The sequence below is a fragment of the Coenobita brevimanus genome, chromosome 77 (assembly GCF_032717465.1).
Source record: "Coenobita brevimanus isolate Jiangsu-jjx chromosome 77, ASM3271746v2, whole genome shotgun sequence".
NCBI classification, from domain to species: Eukaryota; Metazoa; Arthropoda; class Malacostraca; order Decapoda; family Coenobitidae; genus Coenobita; species Coenobita brevimanus.
Window position 1 is genome coordinate 8014303 of NC_137030.1, and position 22701 is coordinate 8037003.

General features: G+C 42.1%; 1 protein-coding gene across 1 annotated transcript in view; it reads right to left on the reverse strand.

The window, feature by feature from the left end:
* Positions 1-569: 569 nt before the first annotated feature.
* The window catches only part of LOC145408440 (cytochrome c oxidase assembly factor SCO1-like), a 29685-nt gene continuing 7553 nt past the window's right edge, over positions 570-22701 (reverse strand). Inside the window, exons 3-5 of the mRNA XM_080279169.1 lie at positions 16035-16232; positions 13119-13327; positions 570-728 (exon numbers count right to left, since the gene is read on the reverse strand). Of these exons, the coding sequence (XP_080135295.1) occupies positions 570-728; positions 13119-13327; positions 16035-16232 (566 nt within the window). The remainder of the gene's footprint in view (positions 729-13118; positions 13328-16034; positions 16233-22701) is intronic.

Here is a 22701-nt window from a genome sequence, read left to right on the forward strand (position 1 = left end):
AAGACATTCTCTCTCTCTCTCTCTCTCTCTCTCTCTCTCTCTCCTACAAAACCTATGTACACTACTGGTACTAAAATTACTGTAAAAAAGTCATACTCTCCCCTCAATACTGTTGAGATCAGCTAAGGAGGAACATGTGCTAATGGTGTTGAAATCTGACTAAAACAGTGTTACAAAAAGACTTGCAACACTAAAACCATAACAGTGAAAATCACATTGGTGTAGTATGTGTAGTAATAATGCGCATGTCTTGCAATGAGTACTCAAGCCTGGCCAGTCCGGATGGATGAAGGCAGTGAAAATGTACATAGTTAACTGAGTACAGTACAGTTCTTTAGGGATTTCAAATACAGTGTACAGTACTGAACTATGATTATATACTAGTTTCCCATCTCATAAAGTGGAGAGACCTTGAGCTGAGATACCTGATATCCTTAAAGTCTTAAATCAAGTAAAAGGAAAAAAATAATTACCATCCTAACCCAATTTCCCACTAGCTAAAAGGGTGGGTACTGTGTATAAAAATCAATTGTAATATACAAAAATTTATAAGGAATTACTAACAGTAACTAAAGCAGACCAAAAATTCCCTTCTTGTTCATATCATCATACTTCTTCATGCTGATGGCGATGCTGGCGATGACCTGATCAGCTGTCTTGTTCTGGCCATAGTAGTCCACAAACTCACCATCAGGGTTCACAAGGTAGATGATGATCGTATGATCAACCTGGGGAAAAATGTCAGTTAATATTCTGACAATGCTATGATTCTCAGCTGGCAACTTCACCTATGTTGTGTTGCAGGTGTCATAGATTCAGAATATTTTTCCACCATGAACTACACACTTATTATTTGGCAGTGTCACGAATCAATTCGCGACATTTCCTTTTTGTGAGAAGCCACGAACTATTAGTGGAAAACTCACTCTGTATCGCTCAGTTAACCGTTTCTCTCTCCATTTCGGGGTATACTTTTCAAATCATTCGTCACCGTTTTCAGGGGTGACCGATTTGATGCACGTCACTAAGTGCGCTACTGAGCGATACTATTGTTTTTATTGTTCGCCCCTGCTCATTCAACCGTTAGCCACGCCTTCTTCCGGTGGCCTGTGCGTCCTGCTTATGCATTATTTGAATTCAGTCTTGTGTTTGCTGTGACGGAGAAAGGGTCTGTGCTCAGAAGTGGAGAGGTCAGCTAGCACCCCAAGCTCCATTAGTACAGTTAATCCCAGTACTCCCACCTTAGTGGTGATACATAGTATTCATCGACTGGTATTTCTTTTGTGTATTTTGTAGTTTTAAGAGCTTAGTTAAGGTGTTTTTCCTAGGCGTAAGTATTTAGCTTCTGTGTGAGTGAGCGAGTGCGTCTCATTTAATTTGATTTGAAATGTAATGTTAAATTTATTTTTGTGATTAATAAATTTAACAGTTCTATTTCTTGAGCTTAATGTAGAGTAAAAATCTTGTTTCATTTCTCCATAATTAAGCTTATTTTCCATACAGCTCCTAGCTTGCATAAACATTTACTATTCATAACTGGTACTTAGACCAGTCTTGTTGTATTAACTTAAAATCCGTTGTGCCAGGAGTTAATGCATCAGCAAGAACCTGATGTTATTATTATTAGTATTAGTTATTTATTGTCAGGGGTGATGTAACTTTCTCCAGAGGCTAACAGTACAGTAATTCAGCAATTGTGAGTAATTAGTCTCTGCTGTGTACTGTTGAGAAAGTTTATAAATTCTCGTTCTTAGAGAATCGTGCACAAGCCAGCGTAAAGTAATCGTTGCTTGATGTAGCAAGACAATCATTGTCTCTGCTCTTCAATATTATTGAATATTATTATCAAATTAAATAATATTTAACCATTTATATCAAAATTACCGTGATATTATAAAAACCCCGTGACAATTGGCGACCTCATTCCAGGATATTAACTCCTAGCTCTAAAGCTATTCACGAGATAGTGCTCACTCATTCATATTTAGGTATTTATCATTAAAGTTTATAGGCACAAGCTTACTGGTGTTTACCCTTAATTTAGCAAGTGAATTTTGCTTTATTAATCAATAGAATACTTAACTCTAGTTTATTTTTGGTAACGCCAGACAATTTTATTCGCTTCTGGGAAGTCGCCGTACCCATTGTGTTTATTATTGAGTCTTCCCAGTCATTTACATTTTTGATTTATTCTTTGCCAGTTAACTGGATAAGACTGGTCACCACTAGCTTGTGTCTGTACTCTTTACTTTTGTTTATTAGTATTCGTCGCTAAGCAGTCAGTGCTCAATTTCGGGTTGCTTAATAAATTAGCGCCATGGCTACCGCTGTATTTGTACAGGAAGCCAAAGATATGGGTCTCACAGACCCAGAGAAAATACAGAGTTACGTTCTCTCACGGTTCAATTACGAGCAAGAACGTGAGAAAGATGCTCGCGAAGAGCGTAGGATTCAGCGCGAATACGAGCGAGAACAGCGTGAGGAATGTGAAAGAGAGCGTGCATATGAACAAGAGCAGCGTGAGAAAGAGCGCGAATACGAGCGAGAACAGCGCGAACACGAGCAGAAACAACGCGAGCTCGAGTTAGAAAAAGAGCGACAACAGCGCGAACATGAGCAAAAACAGCGCGAACTCGAACTAGTACAAGAGCGAGAACAGAGCGAATACGAGCGGGAACAACGAGAACACGAACGTGTCGAGCGAGAAGCACGAGAAAAACATGAACTTGAAGTGCTGAAGCTCAAGCGAGATTCCTTGGCTTCAGACACGTCTGCTGCAGTTGGTCCAAGCTCCACGAGCTTTCTCCCTGCACATGTCCTGGCGACCCCACGCATCAAGCTTCCTTCATACAAGGAAAGCGAGCGAATCGAGCCGTACATAGCTCGTTTTGAGGACATGGCAGACATGTATCAACTGGATGAGGCAGCTAAGCGGATCCAATTTCTTAGTTTATTTGAGGGCCCTGCCCTCGATATTCTCCACAGAATTCGTGGAGACAATCTCACATATGAGATGATGAAAGCTGCACTTATTAAGGCGTATGGTCTCACAGTAGACGACGCCAAAGTTCAGTTCATGCGAGCTCGTCTCCAAGACAAGGAGACAGCTGTTCAGTTCCTTGATCGTCTCACAGCTTACTTAAATGAGTGGATGGAGAAAGATGAAACTCCTTCCACGCGTGAGGATATAATTGACCTTATGCTGCGTACACAGCTAGAGAGGTCGTGGCCTGCTGAGCTCATAGCACAGCTTAAGATCTGCCAGGTGAAAGATGCCAGCCAAATGGCAGAGAAGGCTGACGCATTCTTTACTGCATACGGGTATCAAGCTCGTAAGCAAAACACCTGGAGCAGAAAAGATACTGCCAAGTCTGGGAAGCCGTCTCAGACTGAATCCCAGCAACAAGGCCATTCTCAGAGTAATGGCCAAGGTCCAAAACCACAGTGGAAGGACCAGGGGCAAAACACTCAGAAACCTGAGTGGAAAAGATACAACAAGTACCCTAACCAGCAGCAGTATCAGCCACGCAACCAACCGTCGAGACAAACTTTTTCACCACCAGCTCAAAAGAGGCAGGAAGCGAATGCAGCCTTCATTCCTCAGCAGCAGCCTGGTGGTCACGTCCCTACCAGTGTGGGTACTTCCCCACAGTTCACTAGTCCCACAGTGACAGTGAACTCCCCTCCACAGATGGCCAATGTTCCATCTTCCCAATATAACCCTCAAGGCACAATGTTTGCCACATCAATTCAGCAGCCTCATGAGTGGCTAGCTGCTTCCTCCACAGGCCCTCCCACAGGTGACAGTACCTTCCTTGTTCAGCCAGGGTTTGTGGGAGGCATTCCTGTGAAGGTCCTGAGAGACAATGGTTCCTCAGGTTGCTCTGTTAAGCAGAGTTTAGTTCGGCCTGAGCAGTATACAGGTCGACAGATCCATGCAAAGCTTATTGATGGATCAGTGAGATTGTTCCCTGAGGCATGTATCCAGGTGGCATCTCCATTTTATACTGGTACGACACTTGCAGTTGTCATGCCAGAGCCTCTATTTGACTGTATAGTAGGCAATATTAATGGAGTTAAGGATAGTTGCTCCGATGACGCTACTCAGACTTCGGCTGCTGCGGTAACACGAGCCATGACTGAGGCTCCAGACTGTGTCACCCCAGTGATCATTGAATTGCCGCAAGATCTGATGTGTAGTCAACTTGTTGTACAAGAACAACATTCTGACCCAACACTTGCTGCCGTGTGGAACAAACAAAAGGGTCGAGTGATAAAGTATTCACGGGGAGGTCGAGCCAAGTTCCTTCGTAAACAAGGACGGCTCTACCGTGAGTCACGAACACCCGAGGGCGAGGTTCGACTGCAGTTTGTCGTTCCCGCCAAGTACCGCCTAGCAGTGTTACAATGGGGTCATTGTTCAGTCTCAGGAGGTCACATGGGCAAAAGGAAGACCCAGGGCCGTATCCGAGCTGACTTTTTCTGGCCAGGGATGGGACGGGACATAAATAGTTTTGTCCGTTCCTGCAGTGTGTGTCAAAGTAACACCACTAATCAGGGTCATGTCCTTCCTGTGCCATTTATAACCACACCTGTAATCTCTGAGTCAGTTGAGAGACAGGGTAGTGGTGAAGTGGGTGCAGACCTGACGTCTCGCCCATTGGCCCCACAGGACACATTATGTCCAGGGCCTTTACATACATATTATGTACAGTAGGTTAAGGGGGAAGTTGAGAGGCGACTTGAGGCTATGGAAGACCCAAGTTTGCATAAGGATTCTCAGCTTCCCGGTACTAATAGAAGTACTGTAGGTTAAGGGGGAAGTTCGAGAGAGAACTCCGCAGAGGCGACTTGAGGCTATGGAAGACCCAAGTTTGCACAAGGATTCTCAGCTTTCCGGTACTAATATAAGTATTGTATTGTAGGTTAAGGGGGAGAGAGAACTCCGCAGAGGCGACTTGAGGCTATGGAAGACCCAAGTTTGCACAAGGATTCTCAGCTTTCCGGTACTAATATAAGTATTGTATTGTAGGTTAAGGGGGAAGTGAGAACTCTGCAGAGGCGACTTGAGGCTATGGAAGACCCAAGTTTGCACAAGGTTTCTCAGCTCTCCGATATTAATATAAGTACTGTAGGTTGAGGCACAGGTTGAGGACCCGTGTGCGGTTCGAGGCTATGGAAGACCCGAGTTTGCACAGGGATTCTCAACTTGCCGATCATAATCGTGTGCTAAAATTAATGGCGACCTCGAGTGTACTTTTCATAGCATGTACTGACTGCTAGCCAGAGAGAGTAATTGTAACATAATAAGAATTTTGTCTCGTTGACACTTTTGATGCTCCACCTTAATTGGTTTTGCAGGTTCAGCAATGGGTGTAGCAGTTTTGCTGTGCGGACCAGCTGATCATCTGCCGCACGCTGCTGCCTCTTCTCCTCTGCCTTAAATGCATTGCCGCCATATTATTTACTGTGTCATTTTACACGTAGGTACAGTTACACTACAACTGTCACACCTACACCGTGTATTACATACACCACGCTACACAACAATTAGTTGTCAGTGTAAATGTAGCGAATTTTCGCTCAGTTTGACCTGAGTACAGGATTTTCACCGTCGTCACGGAGTTTTTCCCTCAAGCTTGCTTCTATTAACGTAAATACGAGGTTTTTTCGCTCACTGGCGACTGTGACTTTCTCCTGTAGCAGGATAGCACACACACCACAGTGTGAATCTTGTGTGACTGAGTTAGGATTTATATATATGTATATTGAAATCTTTCTTCTGAAGGAAGAAAGATTTAATTTTCATGGGGCGTAATGTCACGAATCAATTCGCGACATTTCCTTTTTGTGAGAAGCCACGAACTATTAGTGGAAAACTCACTCTGTATCGCTCAGTTAACCGTTTCTCTCTCCATTTCGGGGTATACTTTTCAAATCATTCGTCACCGTTTTCAGGGGTGACCGATTTGATGCACGTCACTAAGTGCGCTACTGAGCGATACTATTGTTTTTATTGTTCGCCCCTGCTCATTCAACCGTTAGCCACGCCTTCTTCCGGTGGCCTGTGCGTCCTGCTTATGCATTATTTGAATTCAGTCTTGTGTTTGCTGTGACGGAGAAAGGGTCTGTGCTCAGAAGTGGAGAGGTCAGCTAGCACCCCAAGCTCCATTAGTACAGTTAATCCCAGTACTCCCACCTTAGTGGTGATACATAGTATTCATCGACTGGTATTTCTTTTGTGTATTTTGTAGTTTTAAGAGCTTAGTTAAGGTGTTTTTCCTAGGCGTAAGTATTTAGCTTCTGTGTGAGTGAGCGAGTGCATCTCATTTAATTTGATTTGAAATGTAATGTTAAATTTATTTTTGTGATTAATAAATTTAACAGTTCTATTTCTTGAGCTTAATGTAGAGTAAAAATCTTGTTTCATTTCTCCATAATTAAGCTTATTTTCCATACAGCTCCTAGCTTGCATAAACATTTACTATTCATAACTGGTACTTAGACCAGTCTTGTTGTATTAACTTAAAATCCGTTGTGCCAGGAGTTAATGCATCAGCAAGAACCTGATGTTATTATTATTAGTATTAGTTATTTATTGTCAGGGGTGATGTAACTTTCTCCAGAGGCTAACAGTACAGTAATTCAGCAATTGTGAGTAATTAGTCTCTGCTGTGTACTGTTGAGAAAGTTTATAAATTCTCGTTCTTAGAGAATCGTGCACAAGCCAGCGTAAAGTAATCGTTGCTTGATGTAGCAAGACAATCATTGTCTCTGCTCTTCAATATTATTGAATATTATTATCAAATTAAATAATATTTAACCATTTATATCAAAATTACCGTGATATTATAAAAACCCCGTGACAGGCAGCTACACAGTATTGTACACAGTATTGTATGTGACTAAGCAATTGGATATTAGACTAATCTCATCTTCTGGGGACAGTAATAATGATATCACAGATACCCAATTGGTTCAATTCATGTTATGTTCACTTGCAAGGCCCATTTGGAGAGACTGTACATACATTCATACCACCAGTTATACCCATTTTTATCAAGCTGACATATGTTTTCATACCTAGCTGACATGTCTTTTCATATCTAGCTGACATGTGATTTCATTTATATCATTATTATCATTATCCTCTCCAACACCTTGTTCCCTTTTGGGAATCCCCAGCTGAAGAGGGTCATGACAAAACTGCCTTCAAAATACTTCATTCTCACATACCTCCCTTACTCTAAAAAAATTCTCTTCCTCTTCCTTCTCTGTCACTAATAAACAGCTCCATTTTCTTCTTCCATATCACTGAAGTTTTGCCTCTGCTAACATCATCCTCAATCTCAACTTCAGAGACATTCTTTGACACTCTATGTGCCAATGTGTGTTTCCGGCACTTATTGGGGGTTTGAGCTTGGGATGCTTGGGTCCAATTAGATAGATAGATATACATATACAGTACAGCCTTTTTATGCAATAGGGTTGCATCAAGCGAAGACCAATCACATAATGATTTATCACATAGCAAGATCGATATAACATGGGTTCAATGGGATTACAGAGGGTGACCTCGACTGCAAAACCTAATGTCCCCAATAAACTCTGCCAACCACCTGAAGGCTGTCTTAGGCCTGTTCAAGTCATCACCATGGGTCTCTCCCGCGGCTGGGGGACAGCTGGAGGGCCTGGACGATCACTCCATACAAACGGATAACACTTTACTTAACCTTCTCATTACCAATTGACGCGGGCTACGTCCAACTGCGAATGAGTACTTGGGGCACAGTCCTGGGTGCCAAAGGCCACACACTGAGAGACCTCCCCCCCCGACACTGAGCTATTTCTGCACACTAGATACTGTAGTTCACAAACAATTTATCCTCACACCCTTATTTATGCTTCGACAATTGTAATTTTTTCACCGTAACCCTGAATAAATGTACAGTACTTGCTTATGGTGTTGTTAAAAAAAACAGCCTAATGTAAATTATGCTGAAGTAAAAAAATTATTTTTTTACTTCAGTTTTTTTCAATTTCTTCTCATAGAAATATAATTTTTATGGTAAATGTTACTGAGAAAAAGTTCTAGGGAACTTATTTGGCTACATTTTGGTGTATAAAGAACTGCTGTAGGTCAATTAGGCCCAATATTACGAAACACAAAAGGAAATTACCTTATGCTTGAGCAAGGCTTGCAGCACACTGACTGGGGCAGTGGGGCGATGCTGGGTGCAGAGTGGGTTAAGAACGGCAGATGAATACATGGGGACACACGTAGTGTTTTGCCTCGCCCAGAAATGGACGCAAACTATTCCATACCCAAAGAAACAGGGGTCATTTCGTACGACACAACTGACATCAAATGGTAACAAGCAGTTGAAATGTGTGCAGACGCAGCTTGCGACAAATGGTAACGAGCGCATGAAATTTGCACTGCACCCATAAACACCAAAGGGTTAATATCGCACACTGCACTATTTGTTAAGCACTTCCTCTGTTATTTAGTGACAGAAATGGTGTTTCAGGGGTCTTTCTTGTACAAAATGGAACAAAATGCAGATCACAGTGAATACAAACACTGGGCGGCCATCTTACCTCAATCAGCAGACTGGAGGCTCCATCATCAGCTGACTGGAGGCCCCATCATCAGCTGACTGGAGGCCCCATCATCAGCTGACTGGTGACCCCATCATCAGCTGACTGGAGGCCCCATCATCAGCTGACTGGAGGCCCCATCATCAGCTGACTGGGGACCCCATCATCAGCTGACTGGGGGCCCCATCATCAGCTGAATGGAGGCCCCATCATCAGCTGACTGGGGACCCCATCATCAGCTGAGTGGAGGCCCCATCATCAGCTGACTGGGGAAGCTCGGTGAATAAGGTTGACAAGATTTCCAAGTCACAAGTTTCAGTGCAGTATTTCACACACAACAAGGTATCATTTCACTTAATATCACACACTGCATTATTTGTTAAGCATCTGAACTGTTGTCTGGCAATAGCAATGGTAATTTACTGTCCTTTCATGCACAAAATAGAACAAAAGACAGCTGATCATAACGAACTGAAACACTAGGCAGCCATCTTGGCTCTAACAGCTGAGTGTCAACTTGCATGCATCACCGTGTCTGCAAGAGATTCTCAGAGGTGGCTGTCGAAAGTATTGTTCTGGTGAAATCACAACCAATTTTTTAATGTTATTCCAAAAAAGAGAATAATTTTGAATTACTGCTCTAGCAATTTATCACATAACAAAGTCATACAGTGAGACCAGACTGTATATATTAACTTAACCATTCCTATTTCTTAAAAATAGAGATCATTATTGTAATCAGTCTGCATTTGATATACAAACTCATACATTTCATTTATACATGTAGGCATTACAGTCACTGCTCGCATAATGCGTGATCAGAAAGCACTAAACTAGTCATAACACAGCCTGTTTTTTTGAGTCCAAGAAATGGTCAAAAAGAGATTCTGACAAATATTATGGAGGTGGAGAAATTGCCCATTTATTGAAAAAAAGTACTACACTGCTATGATAGTGATTACACGGCCTGAGGACAAAAATTATGGTATATTGAGTCATTACGTGAAAAAATTGATCATCATGCAGTGGGAAATGGACATAACATGGGAAGCGACAGTCACAGCGTGTGTTGCATTTGCCTGTGATGTATGGCTGTTACGTGTCTGTGCGGGGTGTTGTGACAGTCCACTGAGCATTCCTGCCACACTTGAGCCTACCCTCTACCCGTGCTCTGGCTGCACATGTGCTATGTCTTACCTTTGCTCTTTTTTTTGGCCACCTGGAGACTAGTAGGAGTCCTGCCCTGCCTTGGAACCCACCTCCCCCTCCCCACAAGCTCTTCAGTTCGAGGTGAGGAATCCTCCAATGTTTGTATGTACTTAAGTCATTATTAGGTAGGTAAATGTCCCAGGAAAAATTCCTGAAAACTGCCCCAAAAGGTGAACTTGGGGCTGACTTGGGTACCATGAAACCCTGTAACATGTAAATATCTATCTATCTATCTATTGCCAGACGCCTCAATCCCGTTTGGGGTGGCCACAAACAAATCGCCTCCAAGTCGCCCTGTCCACCGCCATTTCACTGCCCTGCTCCCAACTCACACCCCTCTCTCTCATATACCTCTCCACCCCATCCCTCCATCTCATCCTCGGCCTCCCCCTCCCTCTTCCCCCCTCCACCTCACTCACATACACTCTCTTCGTCAGTCTTTCAACCTCCATCCTCTCCACATGGCCAAACCACCTCAGTGTGTTCCTCATAACATTTCCTATCACATCCACATCAAAACCACAACGTTCCTTTATATCCTCATTCGTCAGCCTATCTCTCCATGTGACTCCACAGGCTCCTCTTAAATAACTCATTTCCACTGCTCTCACTCTTGACTTGTGTCCTTCCAACAACGTCCAAGCTTCACTTCCGTACGTTAGAGTTGGTATCACAATACTGTCATGTAGTAACTTTTTCACTTCCATGCTCACTTCCCTGTTTCTTATCACTGCTTTCAAAGAACCAGCAACCTTTCTTCCCTGCTGTACCCTTTCAAGCACTTCACCCTCCAAACCTCCATCCTTACTCATCACACTACCCATGTACTTAAACGTACTCACATTTTCCAATTCCTCACCATCCAACCTCGCTGTACATTCACTGACTTCACCTCTCTGGCTGTATAATGCGGAATTCTCATAAAGCAGGACCTTCCAGGAACAATATTCGCGCGTTATGCGAACAGTGACTGTATATACAATGTATGGTTGACAATACCATTATCAGGAACACATCTGCATTAAATATGATCCAAGTTATGTAAAAAACTGGCTTAGGGCACACCTCAGGAACAGAACCCTGACATACCCTGGGACCTTACTGTATACCTGTATGACAAAAAACTGTTGAAATTAAATTACTCTTTATAGTTCCCCTAGTTCCTTCTATTTACGGTACCAGCTATGAGAAAAATAACATAAAACAAATTCTTGATACCTGGTATATAATGAGAATTGTCTATGTACTTAACCATTTCACCACAATGCAGTGTTGGGGCGAGACACCTTCATATGGTGGCAGAGATATTACTCGGTGGCTCAACTGCCTCGTTTCGTTTCGTTTCGTTTTTAAAGGCTCCAACATGCTTGCATGTGTCAGCCTTGGTCACCTAATGGCGGATCTCCACGCTGCACGATCCATTGCAGCCTCCCTGTTCAGTCCCTTAACCCTAAGGTCACACTTAATGACCTCGTCCCATGTCTTTCTCGGTCTACCCCTCATAACCCCACCCCCAATATTAACACTAATATTAACACTTCTCACCTTCCTCACCCAATTATCATCCCCCATCCTCTCCACATGTCCAAACCATCTCAAACTACCTCTCCTCATCACAACACCAATACACTCCAGTCCCATCCTACCTCTCAACTCTTCCATTGTAAACCCAGCACCTCCAGGCCTTGGACGCAGGGACGCACTGAACATCCACCTAATCATTGTCATTTCTGTACGTCTGAGCCGGCGAATATCTTCCTCCTTCACTGCCCAGGTCTCACTGCCATACAGCATTACACTCCTAACACATGCTGCATACAAAGACCCCTTAGTACGTAGGGAGAGCCCTCTCAATGTCAGGAGAGGCAAGAGCTCCCTGAACTTCTTCCAACCACTTCTCACCCTAGCCACAGAGCTAGCTCCAGCCCCACCTCCAGCACACAACATGTCTCCCAAATAACAAAACTCTTCCACACACTCAAGAGATTCACCAGCAAGTTCAATCCTTTCACGTCTGACGATCTCCACCTGCTCACCCCGGCACGCCGTACACATAAAATCAGCATTATCTCGCAGTCTACCTCTGATACCACTACATCTCTTATGCACCCATTTATCACACACACCGCACAAGATGGAATTACTTCCCATGCCCTCGTGGCAAACTGCACATGGCCACCCTCCCTCGACTTTGACAGTACCGCCACCAACCCTAGATATCATCACTTTTGTTTTATCTGCATTTACCCTTAAACCCTTTTGCCCCATACCATCTCTCCACTTCCTAAACCTTTCCTCCGCCTCCCTTTCATTCTCTGCAATCAACACCAAATCATCAGCATACAATAACTCCCACGGAAGTCCGTTTCTAAAGTCACGTGAAAGGGCTTCAAGTACCATGATAAACAACATGGGACTCAAGATTGACCCCTGATGCACACCAACATTCACGGAAAACTCATCACTCAAATCTCCATTCACTCTCACCTGAGTGTGAGCACCCACATACATGGCCATAACCACCCTAACCAGCCACTCCTCCAAGCCAAGCTTTCTCATTGCCCACTTCACCACCTCTCTAGGGACTCTGTCAAAGGCCTTTTCCAAATCAGCAAAAACAAAATAAAGATCCCTTCTCCTACCAATATATTTTTCCTGAAGCTGTCGAACAATGAATATGGCATCAGTGGTCCCCCTACCTGGCATAAACCCAAACTGCATCTCATCAATATTCACTCTTTCTCTAATCATACCTTCTAAAACTCTCTCCATTACCTTCATTATCTGATCTAAAAGCTTTATACCTCTATAATTTCCTCTTTCCAGGGCATCACCCTTCCCTTGCCTGGTTATACAAATGTCCCTCATGTATTTATGTATCCCCCAAAAGGAAAATGATGGACTGCATAAGGGCATCTTAAAGCTGCAGTCCACTGGGTTCACATTTCAGGTGACAATGAAGCCACAACAACAACAACAGCTCTAGAAACATAACTTCTATTTTACTCTTCCATCTGTCATATAATTTTAATCAGTTTGGGATAATACTATCATCATTAAAGGGGTCAGCAACTATCTCCATTCATCTCTTTACTTAGAAAGCCTTCTCCTAATCATCTACCTATTAAATAAAATTTATCACCACACTCATAATATCCTGTCAGCATCCTCTTATCCTGCAACTCACATCATCATCATCAACTATCTATCACCACCACACTTGCATTGCAGTCATCATCTTAGAACTCACATTATATAACAGTTATCATCTACCTATTTATAAATCTATCCATTACCAACACACTCACAATATAGTCATCATCATCATCCCTGGGTCCGGCACTGAAGTAGACCCTATACGCTCGACACGCCTCAGCAATCTTCTCATCGGAGCCGGTGAGTCCGAGAAGGCGGGGATGAAACTCTCGACAGTATGCCTTGATGGCCTCCTTGGTGTCTCGGTGGGGGTCTACTGTGATGAACAGTGGCTGGATCTTGTGCCCATTATCAAGCTTCTCTGTGAAAGGAAAAAAGTTATCACCATCACCAACATCCATCATCATCAACAACATCAATCATCATCATTATCGTTAATCATTATCATCATCATCATTACCATTGTCATCATCATCACCACCACCACCTCTTTTTCACACCTAAGGATGGGTTAAGGCAGAGTCCAGAAAACAAGGAAAAGTTTAAAAAGCATGTTATATAATAGTCAGTTCTTACTTCTAGGATGTGGTTAGGTAAAAAAAACTACTTTACGTGAAACAATTATAAGTGAGGTATGTTACTTGTTCATGGCTATGGGATTTTTTAAAAATGTATAATGAACTACAAGCACTTCCGAGTGAAGAATACAGACTGATTAATCAGTAGCTTACTAATCAAAAGAAACAACTTTAACCAAGGACTACTTGTGCTTCCCTTTTATAATTAACTGAAAGTTCAGTAAAGAAAAACTTACCTAATCACTGATGACAAGCAATATCTTCATCATCAACTCAATCCTAACTCCCATCTAAGATATGGGGCAAGTTAAGATCCAAAGAGAATGAGAAAGTACTGTACAAGTATTAAACTAATATAACTTTCACACAGTGCATTTAATAAATGGGCCCTAAGATCATTCACATATTATCCATGCCTCTGAGATATCAGAAAATGACTATTATTATCATCATCAACCCTATTTAATGATGAACTGATACATCAACAAGTATCAGCCTACCTAATAACAGATGACATTATGGCATAGACATTTCACAAACTTAGACTAGCCTGAACACATGACCTAAAATGATTCAAGAATTGTTATGGGATTCTAGTACCTGTAGTAGCATAATTATTATCTCTACTAATTTTTATCTACCTCTGATATGTCTACAGTATGTGTAGAACAAAAACAAAAAACAGTTTAACTTGAAATTATATGTACTAAGAGTTAGATATGGATCCTGGTAATCTAGAAAAAGTAATAACAATATAATTTTTAAAATACAGGCTGGAACAGAGTTCACTTCTTGTCCTATTCAGGAACTACATCATTCTATGGAAAAGAATTCTGGTTGCAGTCATGCAATTTATTCAACCTGGAGATATCTCTATTCCTCAAAAGGTTAAATGTACCTCCCTTTGTCCACTCAAGAGTGGTGTCACACTTTAGCTACAAATACTTGCTAAACACAACTGGGTGTGGAGGGTGACAGGTATGAACACTGAGGGAAGTGCTGTGAGAGGAAGACCAATAAGACTTGGGATGAGGTCATAAAATGTGACCTCAGGGATAAGGAACTGACTAGAGTGGCTGCTAGAGATTGAGCAACGTGGAAAGCCACCACTAGGTAACCATGGCTGATGCATGCAAGAATTTAGAGCCTTTATAAATGAAATGAAATGAAACTTCCGGATACTTAAGTTCTTCAAAGGTTTAAAAACAAAATTTTTTGGAAAATATGAATTTGAAATTACCCCAAAGGTACAACTCAAACCACACAAAGCGCATTAATGCCATGTGATGGAGCTTTGCTATCAATAATATTTCTTTATGTCTCATAAATTAAGCTGCCCAAGGAAATATCTGGCCTTTTCATCCAAGAGAATCTTCAGTATTTAAAGCAACAGTACATACATCATTGATGCTTTAGAATACAAATGAATCTATGAAGACCACAAATAAATTTTATTAATTTTCATTAATCAGCATTCATTTAAAGCTGATTTTTATTGTACTACAGTAGCCCCTCTGAATCTGCAGGCTGCGTGCATGTAAACCCCATGCATGGTCCAAGAAAACGGAACCAAGGATATCCCAAGCGCAGAAAATGCATGTCGGTTGTACAGTGGTGCTTAACAAATGAATCCACCTGCACAATTAGTTTTTCCTACTTTTTTACTCCTTTAAACCTTTTTAATATGTCACTGTCTTAGGTTTCCTTTACCTCTCTACAGTAGGCTATGCCCTCAGGCAGCATATCTGTAGTCTCCTTGGGGTTATAATGGATGCTTAGTTCACAAGTTGTGGTCTATCACAGTGAGTTTTTTCCCACTTTTTTCTCCAGTTAAATCTCATTACTGTCACTGTGTTATGTCTGCTATATCTATACATAGCATCCATTATAACCCCATGCAGACTAAAGATATGCTGCCTGAGGGCAGCATATCTGTAGTCTAGGTGGGGTTATAGAGGGTCTTTAGTAGGCAGTTTAGGGTCGGACCAATAGGCTGGTTTACACATTTTATTTTTCTGGGATGTGGATCTCTGTTTCAGGGGCTCTGCTTAAACGTTAACCTAGGTTATCACTTTACCTGTATGTCCTGAGGGACTACTGTACCTGTTTCTAGTCAGCAAAACATTGCTTCATTTTATAACATCACTATACCATACAGAATTCTGCCAATTCCATAACTACATGGCTAGCTGATACTGTCAATTTAGCATGAACAAGACAAAGTTAAAGGGCAGCCTCTGGTCCCTAAGCTGAAATGGAGGTGCGATGGATTTTTTTTTTTTTTTTTTTTTTTTTTCATCATTATCATCAGAATTCACACCTCTTTTACCATCTAAGAATGGGAGATCCATTAAAAAAAAAAATAAAAAAAAAAAAAAAAAAATGACAGGAGATATTAACCAAAGGTCTGCTCTCCTGAATGGGCCACACTCTCATTCACTTACTTTTTATTTCCTTGGAATACTAATTGCAATGAATGGGTTAACTCACCCACATCATCCACAACCTTGGCCATCTTCTCCAGTTCATCCGGGCAGACATCTGGGCAGTGGGTGAATCCAAAATACAGAAGGACCCACTGGCCAAAGAAGTCTTCACTCTTTTTTGGTTCTCCATTATGGTCTATGAGGTCGAAAAAGCCACCAATGTTTGCTTTGCCCAGTACCCGCTTCCTTTCCCTGGCCTGCGCTGTGGGAGGTGGATAATAGCAAATGATTAATGCTGTGTGAGCATCTGTAAGCCAGGAAATTATGTACAACACTGGGTGGTAACCACATAGCCAACCCATGCCTATTCCCAACATGTCAGCTAGTGGGTTGACAGAGGGTTAGTGCCCCTCCCCATAAAACAAATAACTCAAAGACAAACAGCCATCCCTTGCAGAACTACAGCAACTGGCAATAGATAGATAGACACAGCAGTCCTTTCTTTCTCAAACGAATAAAATTATCTGGAGTTTCAAATCTGGTAGTCTATACAGTAAAAGTTATGTTATTACACTGAAGAGGTAACTGAGACTGGGACTGCTTCAAGAGGTAACTTCTATGCTTCATCCCTTGGTTATCGAGCAAGCAGTTTTCTTTATCACTGCAAAATGAAAATCTGCACTCCTGCTGTTATCGCAAATTTTTTGGGTAAAAAAGCAATGTTTTGCTGACTAGAAACAGGTACAGTAGTCCCTCAGGACATACAGGTAAAGTGATAACCTAGGTTAACGTTTAAGCAGAGCCCCTGAAACAGAGATCCACATCCCAGAAAAATAAAATGTGTTAGCTTTGAGTGAAACGAAGATGAAAGGGAAGGGGGAATCTATGTTTGGAAGTGTGAATGGAAGATTGTCAGGTGTTGATAGAGGAAGGGCAAGAGAAGGTGTGGCCTTGTTAGTGAGTCCGGAAGTTCAGCAATGTGTGATTGAATGGAAGGAGGTGTCATCGAGACTGATGTGGGTGAAAGCGAAATTTGAACGTGAGTTGTGGGTGTTTGTGAGTGCATATAGGCCTGGTAGTGAAAGGGATGAACAAGAGAGGGAGTCTTTCTGGAATGATGTTGATGAGTGTCTGCAGAGTTTTGAAGCGAATGTGAATGTGGTAATGATGGGAGATCTGAATGCTAGAGTGGGAAATGTAGCAGTTGAAGGTGTAGTTGGTATGCATGGTGTGCCTGGAAGAAATGAAAATGGGGGAACGAATGATAGCGATGTGTGTTGAGCGAGAGATGGTGATTGGGAATACGCTGTTTGAGAAGAAAGATATTTATAAGTATACATGGGTGAGACAGGAGGGTGGAAGGGTTGTTGATAGAGCCTTGATGGACTATGTGGTTGTGTCTAGGAATGTAATAGGAAGATTGTTGGATGTGAGAGTTCTGAGAGGGGAGGGTGGAGGTATGTCTGACCACTACCTGGTGGAGGGAAAGTTAAGAGTAGGAAAGAGATGGATGAGAGCTAGGAGGGTTAGGTGTGGCAGGGAGGTTTTGAAAGTGAGTGAGTTGGATAAAAGAGAGAAAAAGATAGAGTATCAGGAGAAATTGAAAGATGAGTGGAACGCAGTGAAAGATCGGGAAAATGGCAGCGTGGAGGAGGAATGGCAGTTGTTTAAGAGTGCTGTGGTGGGGCATGCAGAAGAGGTGTGTGGTGTGAGACGTGTGGGTGGTGGTGTAAGAAAAGGAAGTGAATGGTGGTGCGAGGAAGTAAGTATGGCTGTGGCTGAGAAGAGACGTGCATATGAAGTGTGGCTGCAGAGGAAGGATGAGATGTCATATGAAAGGTATAAGGAGAAGAGGAATAGAGCGAGAAGGGCTGTGCGTGATGCTAAAGTGGCAGCAGATGAGAGGTGGGGTAGGCGGCTGACAGAGAATTTTCAGCAGAATAAGAAAATGTTTTGGAAGGAGGTGAAAAGGGTGCGAAAGGGAGAGTCTGGGAAGGAAGAACGAGTAAAATCAGAGGATGGAAGGATGTTAATTGAGATGGATGCAGTAAGGAAGAGATGGGCAGAGTATTTTGAAAGATTGTTAAATGTAGAGGAGGAAAAGGGTGGCTGAGATTGTGGCGGATGGAAGGGTGCAAGGTATAAATGTGTTGGGAGAGTTGAATGATTCCTTGATCACGAAGGAGGAAGTGGAGAAGGCAGTAAAGGAGATGAAAACAGGGAAAGCTGCAGGTATGGATGGGTGTGCTGTGGAATGCCTGAAGGGTGGTGGAGTGACTATTGTTGACTGGTTAGTAAGATTGTTGAATGTGTGCTTTGAGAAAGGTATGGTGCCAATTGACTGGGCAAGTGCTTGTGTGGTCCCGTTGTATAAAGGCAAGTGTGATAAGTATGAATGTACTAGCTTTAGGGGTATAAGTCTGTTGAGTGTTGTAGGTAAGGTGTATGGTAGAGTGTTAATTATGAGAGTTAGAGAGGGTACAGAGGGAGTGATTAGTGATGAGCAGTGTGGCTTTAGGAGAGGGAGGGGATGCGTTGATCAGGTGTTTGCTGTGAGACAAGTGTGTGAAAAGTATTTAGCGAAAGGCAAGGATGTGTTTTGGGCATTTATGGATTTAGAGAAAGCGTATGATAGAATTGATAGGGAGGCTTTGTGGACTGTTTTAAGATTGTATGGACTTGATGGTAGGTTACTAAAAGGGGTGAAAAGTTTTTATGTAAATAGTAGAGCGTGTGTAAGAGTGGGAAATGCTGTGAGTGATTGGTTTCCCGTGAGAGTGGGGCTGCGACAGGGATGTGTGATGTCGCCTTGGTTGTTTAATATTTACATGGATGGTGTTGTAAGGGAGGTGAATGCAAGAGTTTTAGGTGGTCTGAGTCTGGTAAATGTTGATGGAGGAGAGTGGAATCTGAAGCAGCTGCTGTTTGCAGATGATACTGCACTGGTGACTGATTCAGAGGAGAGATTGAGACAGTTGGTAGAGGAGTTTGGAAGGGTGTGTGAAAGGAGGAAATTGAAAGTAAATGAGAATAAGAGTAAAGTGATGAAGTGTACGAGGTTGATAGATGGTAGGGGGATGAATATAGTTTTGAATGGTGAGTTGCTTGAGGAGGTAGATTGTTTTAAATATCTAGGGTCACATGTTGCTGTGGATGGAAGAATAGATGCAGAAGTGAAGTTTAGAATAAATGAAGTAGGAAAGGTGCTGGGAGGAATGAAAAAAGTGTTTAAATGTCGTTCGCTTAGAATGGATGTAAAGAGAAGGCTGTATGAGGGTGTTGTGGTACCGACTGCATTATATGGGGCTGAAACATGGAATATGGGTGTAGCAGAGAGGAAAAGTTTGAATGTAATGGAGATGAGATGTCTGAGGAGTATGTGTGGAGTGACGCGTATGGATCGGGTGCGAAATGATGAAGTGCGAAGGAGAACTGGAGTTGTTCGGGAGATGGCTGGCAGAGTTGAGCAGAGGGTGTTGCAATGGTTTGGGCATATGGAGAGAATGGATAATGAGCGATTGGTGAAAAAGATAACTAGATCTGATGTGAGAGGTGTAAGGCTGAGAGGAAGACCACGAATAGGATGGATGGACAGTGTGAAGAGAGCGCTGGATGCGAGAGGGATGTCTGTTGAGCAAGGAAGAGTGGCTGTGCGTGACAGAAATAAATGGAGAGAAATTGTGAATGAATAAGTGATGACGCAGCCCTGAGGGGATATTCTCCCGCATTTGGTCTGATCAGCTAGTCAGGTCAGGTGCGGGTAAGGGGATGGGTCTGTTATGATGTGGCAGGGGTAAACCAGTTCTGCTGTCGGGCCCTGCTGCGGATGTCACTGATTGCATTGCCCAGTTGACCCTTGTGCGGTGTGGTGCGGTGAGGATCTGTCCGTTCTCCCCTTTGGGGCTAAGATGCGAATGAATGTGTTTGAATGGATGAGTAAATGGAGAGTGAGTCATCCTGTCTCGGCTACCTCCCTTTCCTTGGGGGAAGCAGCCTAGGTATATAGATAGATAGATAGATAGATAGAAAAAACACTGTTATTGAGCACCTGAGCTGGTTTCTGCTGAAATGATGGTGCAAAATCTATGGTTTCTAGTGGCTCTGAGGGGCTCAAAGCTGAGACCCTACCTGAGGTGTTAATCCCAGGTGGTGGAGACCACTAACCCTCCACCTCCTAGCCTAAGAACCCCTTAATTCAATCCCATTTCAGGTCTCTGTATGGTATACATGGTCCTCTCTTATTGTGCCCTTTTCATCATTTTCTATTAACCAAACCATGCCTCAGTGTGTTTCTGATACATATCATAACAGTGTGTATGTATTTGATGGGTCTATTTTGCTGTAAATGGGAAAATTTGGGTTTACAAGTGGGGTGCCAAGTACCAATTAAGTTAAATCCCATTGTTTCTGTGCTTTCATTATTACGCAATTTCATTATCACGCACTAGGCGTGGTACCAATTATGTACGATAACCAAGGAATCACTGCAATATAAGACATCATTGTCCAGCAGGGTTAGAATATGTAAGTTAACTCTTTCAATATGATGATGTTCATTCTTCTACACTTTTGCTACAAAGTAAGTTTTATTTTGCTCAACAGAGTGTCTTCAAACTGAGTCAAAAGAAATCTCCAATAATCCTAACAGTACAAGCATACCCCAAGATACAATATCCCTAAATGCGATACCCCAACTTAACGATGGGGGTAGAAAGACAGTACCACCATATCCCGCCTAACAACGACCAAAGCCTGGTTTAACAATGGGTTTTAATTTTTTTATTACTGTACTAATTTTTATTATATTTTAGACTTACATTTTGTGTTCAGGTTGATTTATAAACTGTTTTTAGACTTAGATTAATGTGTTTTAATCATAGGTGGGGTGAACATTGTCATTTTGGGGTACAGTTTACTAAGTTTGATTTTTTCCAGACTTATATTTGATAATTTTCAGATTTTATTTTTGGGTTTAGGTGAGTTATAAACTGCTTTTAGGCTACGTTTAGCTTGTTCTAAAACTATTTGGGGGTTTTGGTGACCTAGAAACTTGTTGGACTCATTTGGGTGGGTTTTGGACTTGGCTGGGGGGAAACCCAAGGCTTAAAGATGCATCCCTATACTTTACATGTTAAATCTACCCCAAAATACAATATCCCACCTACCAATGGGTTTTTACTTAACCATCTGCATCGTTAAACTGGGGTATACCTGTATAATGATGTCTATTCAGTCTTATATTTGCTACCACCTGACAGTCTGATTCACTTGGGAGAAAGCTGTAGAGATTTGGCTAATAACGTGGCTGTGATGAGATACACCGAAAATTTTTACATGGAGATGGCATACATGCTGAATCAACCTTCTACTCACAGAAAATTAACCCCATCAGTCTGGTGACATTCTTTGCTGTATTTTTGCTGTCTCCAAATAGCTGATTTAAGTTAGGAGACTTTTTCCTTGATGGGTTAAAGTTTGTCATCATCAACCCTTTAGTACAGAAGGCCTTTCCTACCCAAACTAAAATCACCTGGTAGCGGCAAGGGTAAACTATAAAGGCAATCACTTGGATTCAATGAGTTACAGTGCTGGAAAGGGACACTTTCATGTAAAGGAACTTACACAACCAGGTGGCTCCACTGCCTAGCTGTACAAACGTTCCTTAACTACTTCCCTATCCCTCAGAGAAGAAATTAAGGTTGCTGTCCACTGGATTCACATTTCAAATAAGCCTAGGGAAAAAATAACAACATCAGTGAGTCAGGGAGCCATAAAGAAATTCTTCATAATCAGCATTTAGTCTTCATGTAGATCTGCTACTGTTCTTAACCCTGTAGTACAATAATATAATTTTCATTTTAATCAACCAACCACCAGATGATTTTATTCAAAAAAAAAAAAAAAAAAAAAAAAAAAAAAAATCATCTAGAGATACAATAACTGAAATATGACATCCTAGTAGTTTCTGTTGTTACTGCTGGGTAACCCCACTCTGTCTGGTCAAGCAGACCCACCAACCACAGGCAAGAAATTGCCCCTGCAGGGTCGTCCTGTGCAGTGATTCAATGATCCCTTGAAGTAGACAGCACCTCATCACAACAAGGCACAGGCAAAGCTGCAAAGAGTGTGGAGGTTTGGTTCCTAGATGGACACAGCATTTGGGTCTCTCCACCCAATTAATAGGGGAGCCATAGTATGCTCCACATCACCCTGTTACTTTGGTTTTATGGTTACCAACTTACCACTCAGCACTGTAAACAGTTTCCTGGGTTACAGGAAACCATTTGGCTTGCCACACAGCATAGAGACACCTGAAGTGCAAAGAAATGTAATAAAAAGTGACAGGAAGGATGGACAACATACAAAGAGAGGAAGTCAGACTGAAAAAGAATGATAAAGGTGAAGGAAGAAGAAGAGTAATTAAAAGTGACACGAAGGATGGGAGAAATAGGAAGAGAGGAGGGCAGACAGAAAAAAAAAAGATAAAAGTGAAGGAAGAAGTAAGAACCACTACATCAGGGGAATGGATGATGGTCACCACCACCTACCACCACATCTTACTAGTGATGGGGTTAAATCTCCAATAAACTGCATTTTTTTTTTTTTTTTTTTTTTTTAAATGTGTCAAACTCTGGGCATGGGCTTCATAGCCTGCTTTCAAGGCCCAGTAGTCCTATGTACCGCACACCTCTGCATGTCACCACTTCAGCGCTAATTATTTCTATTAACAC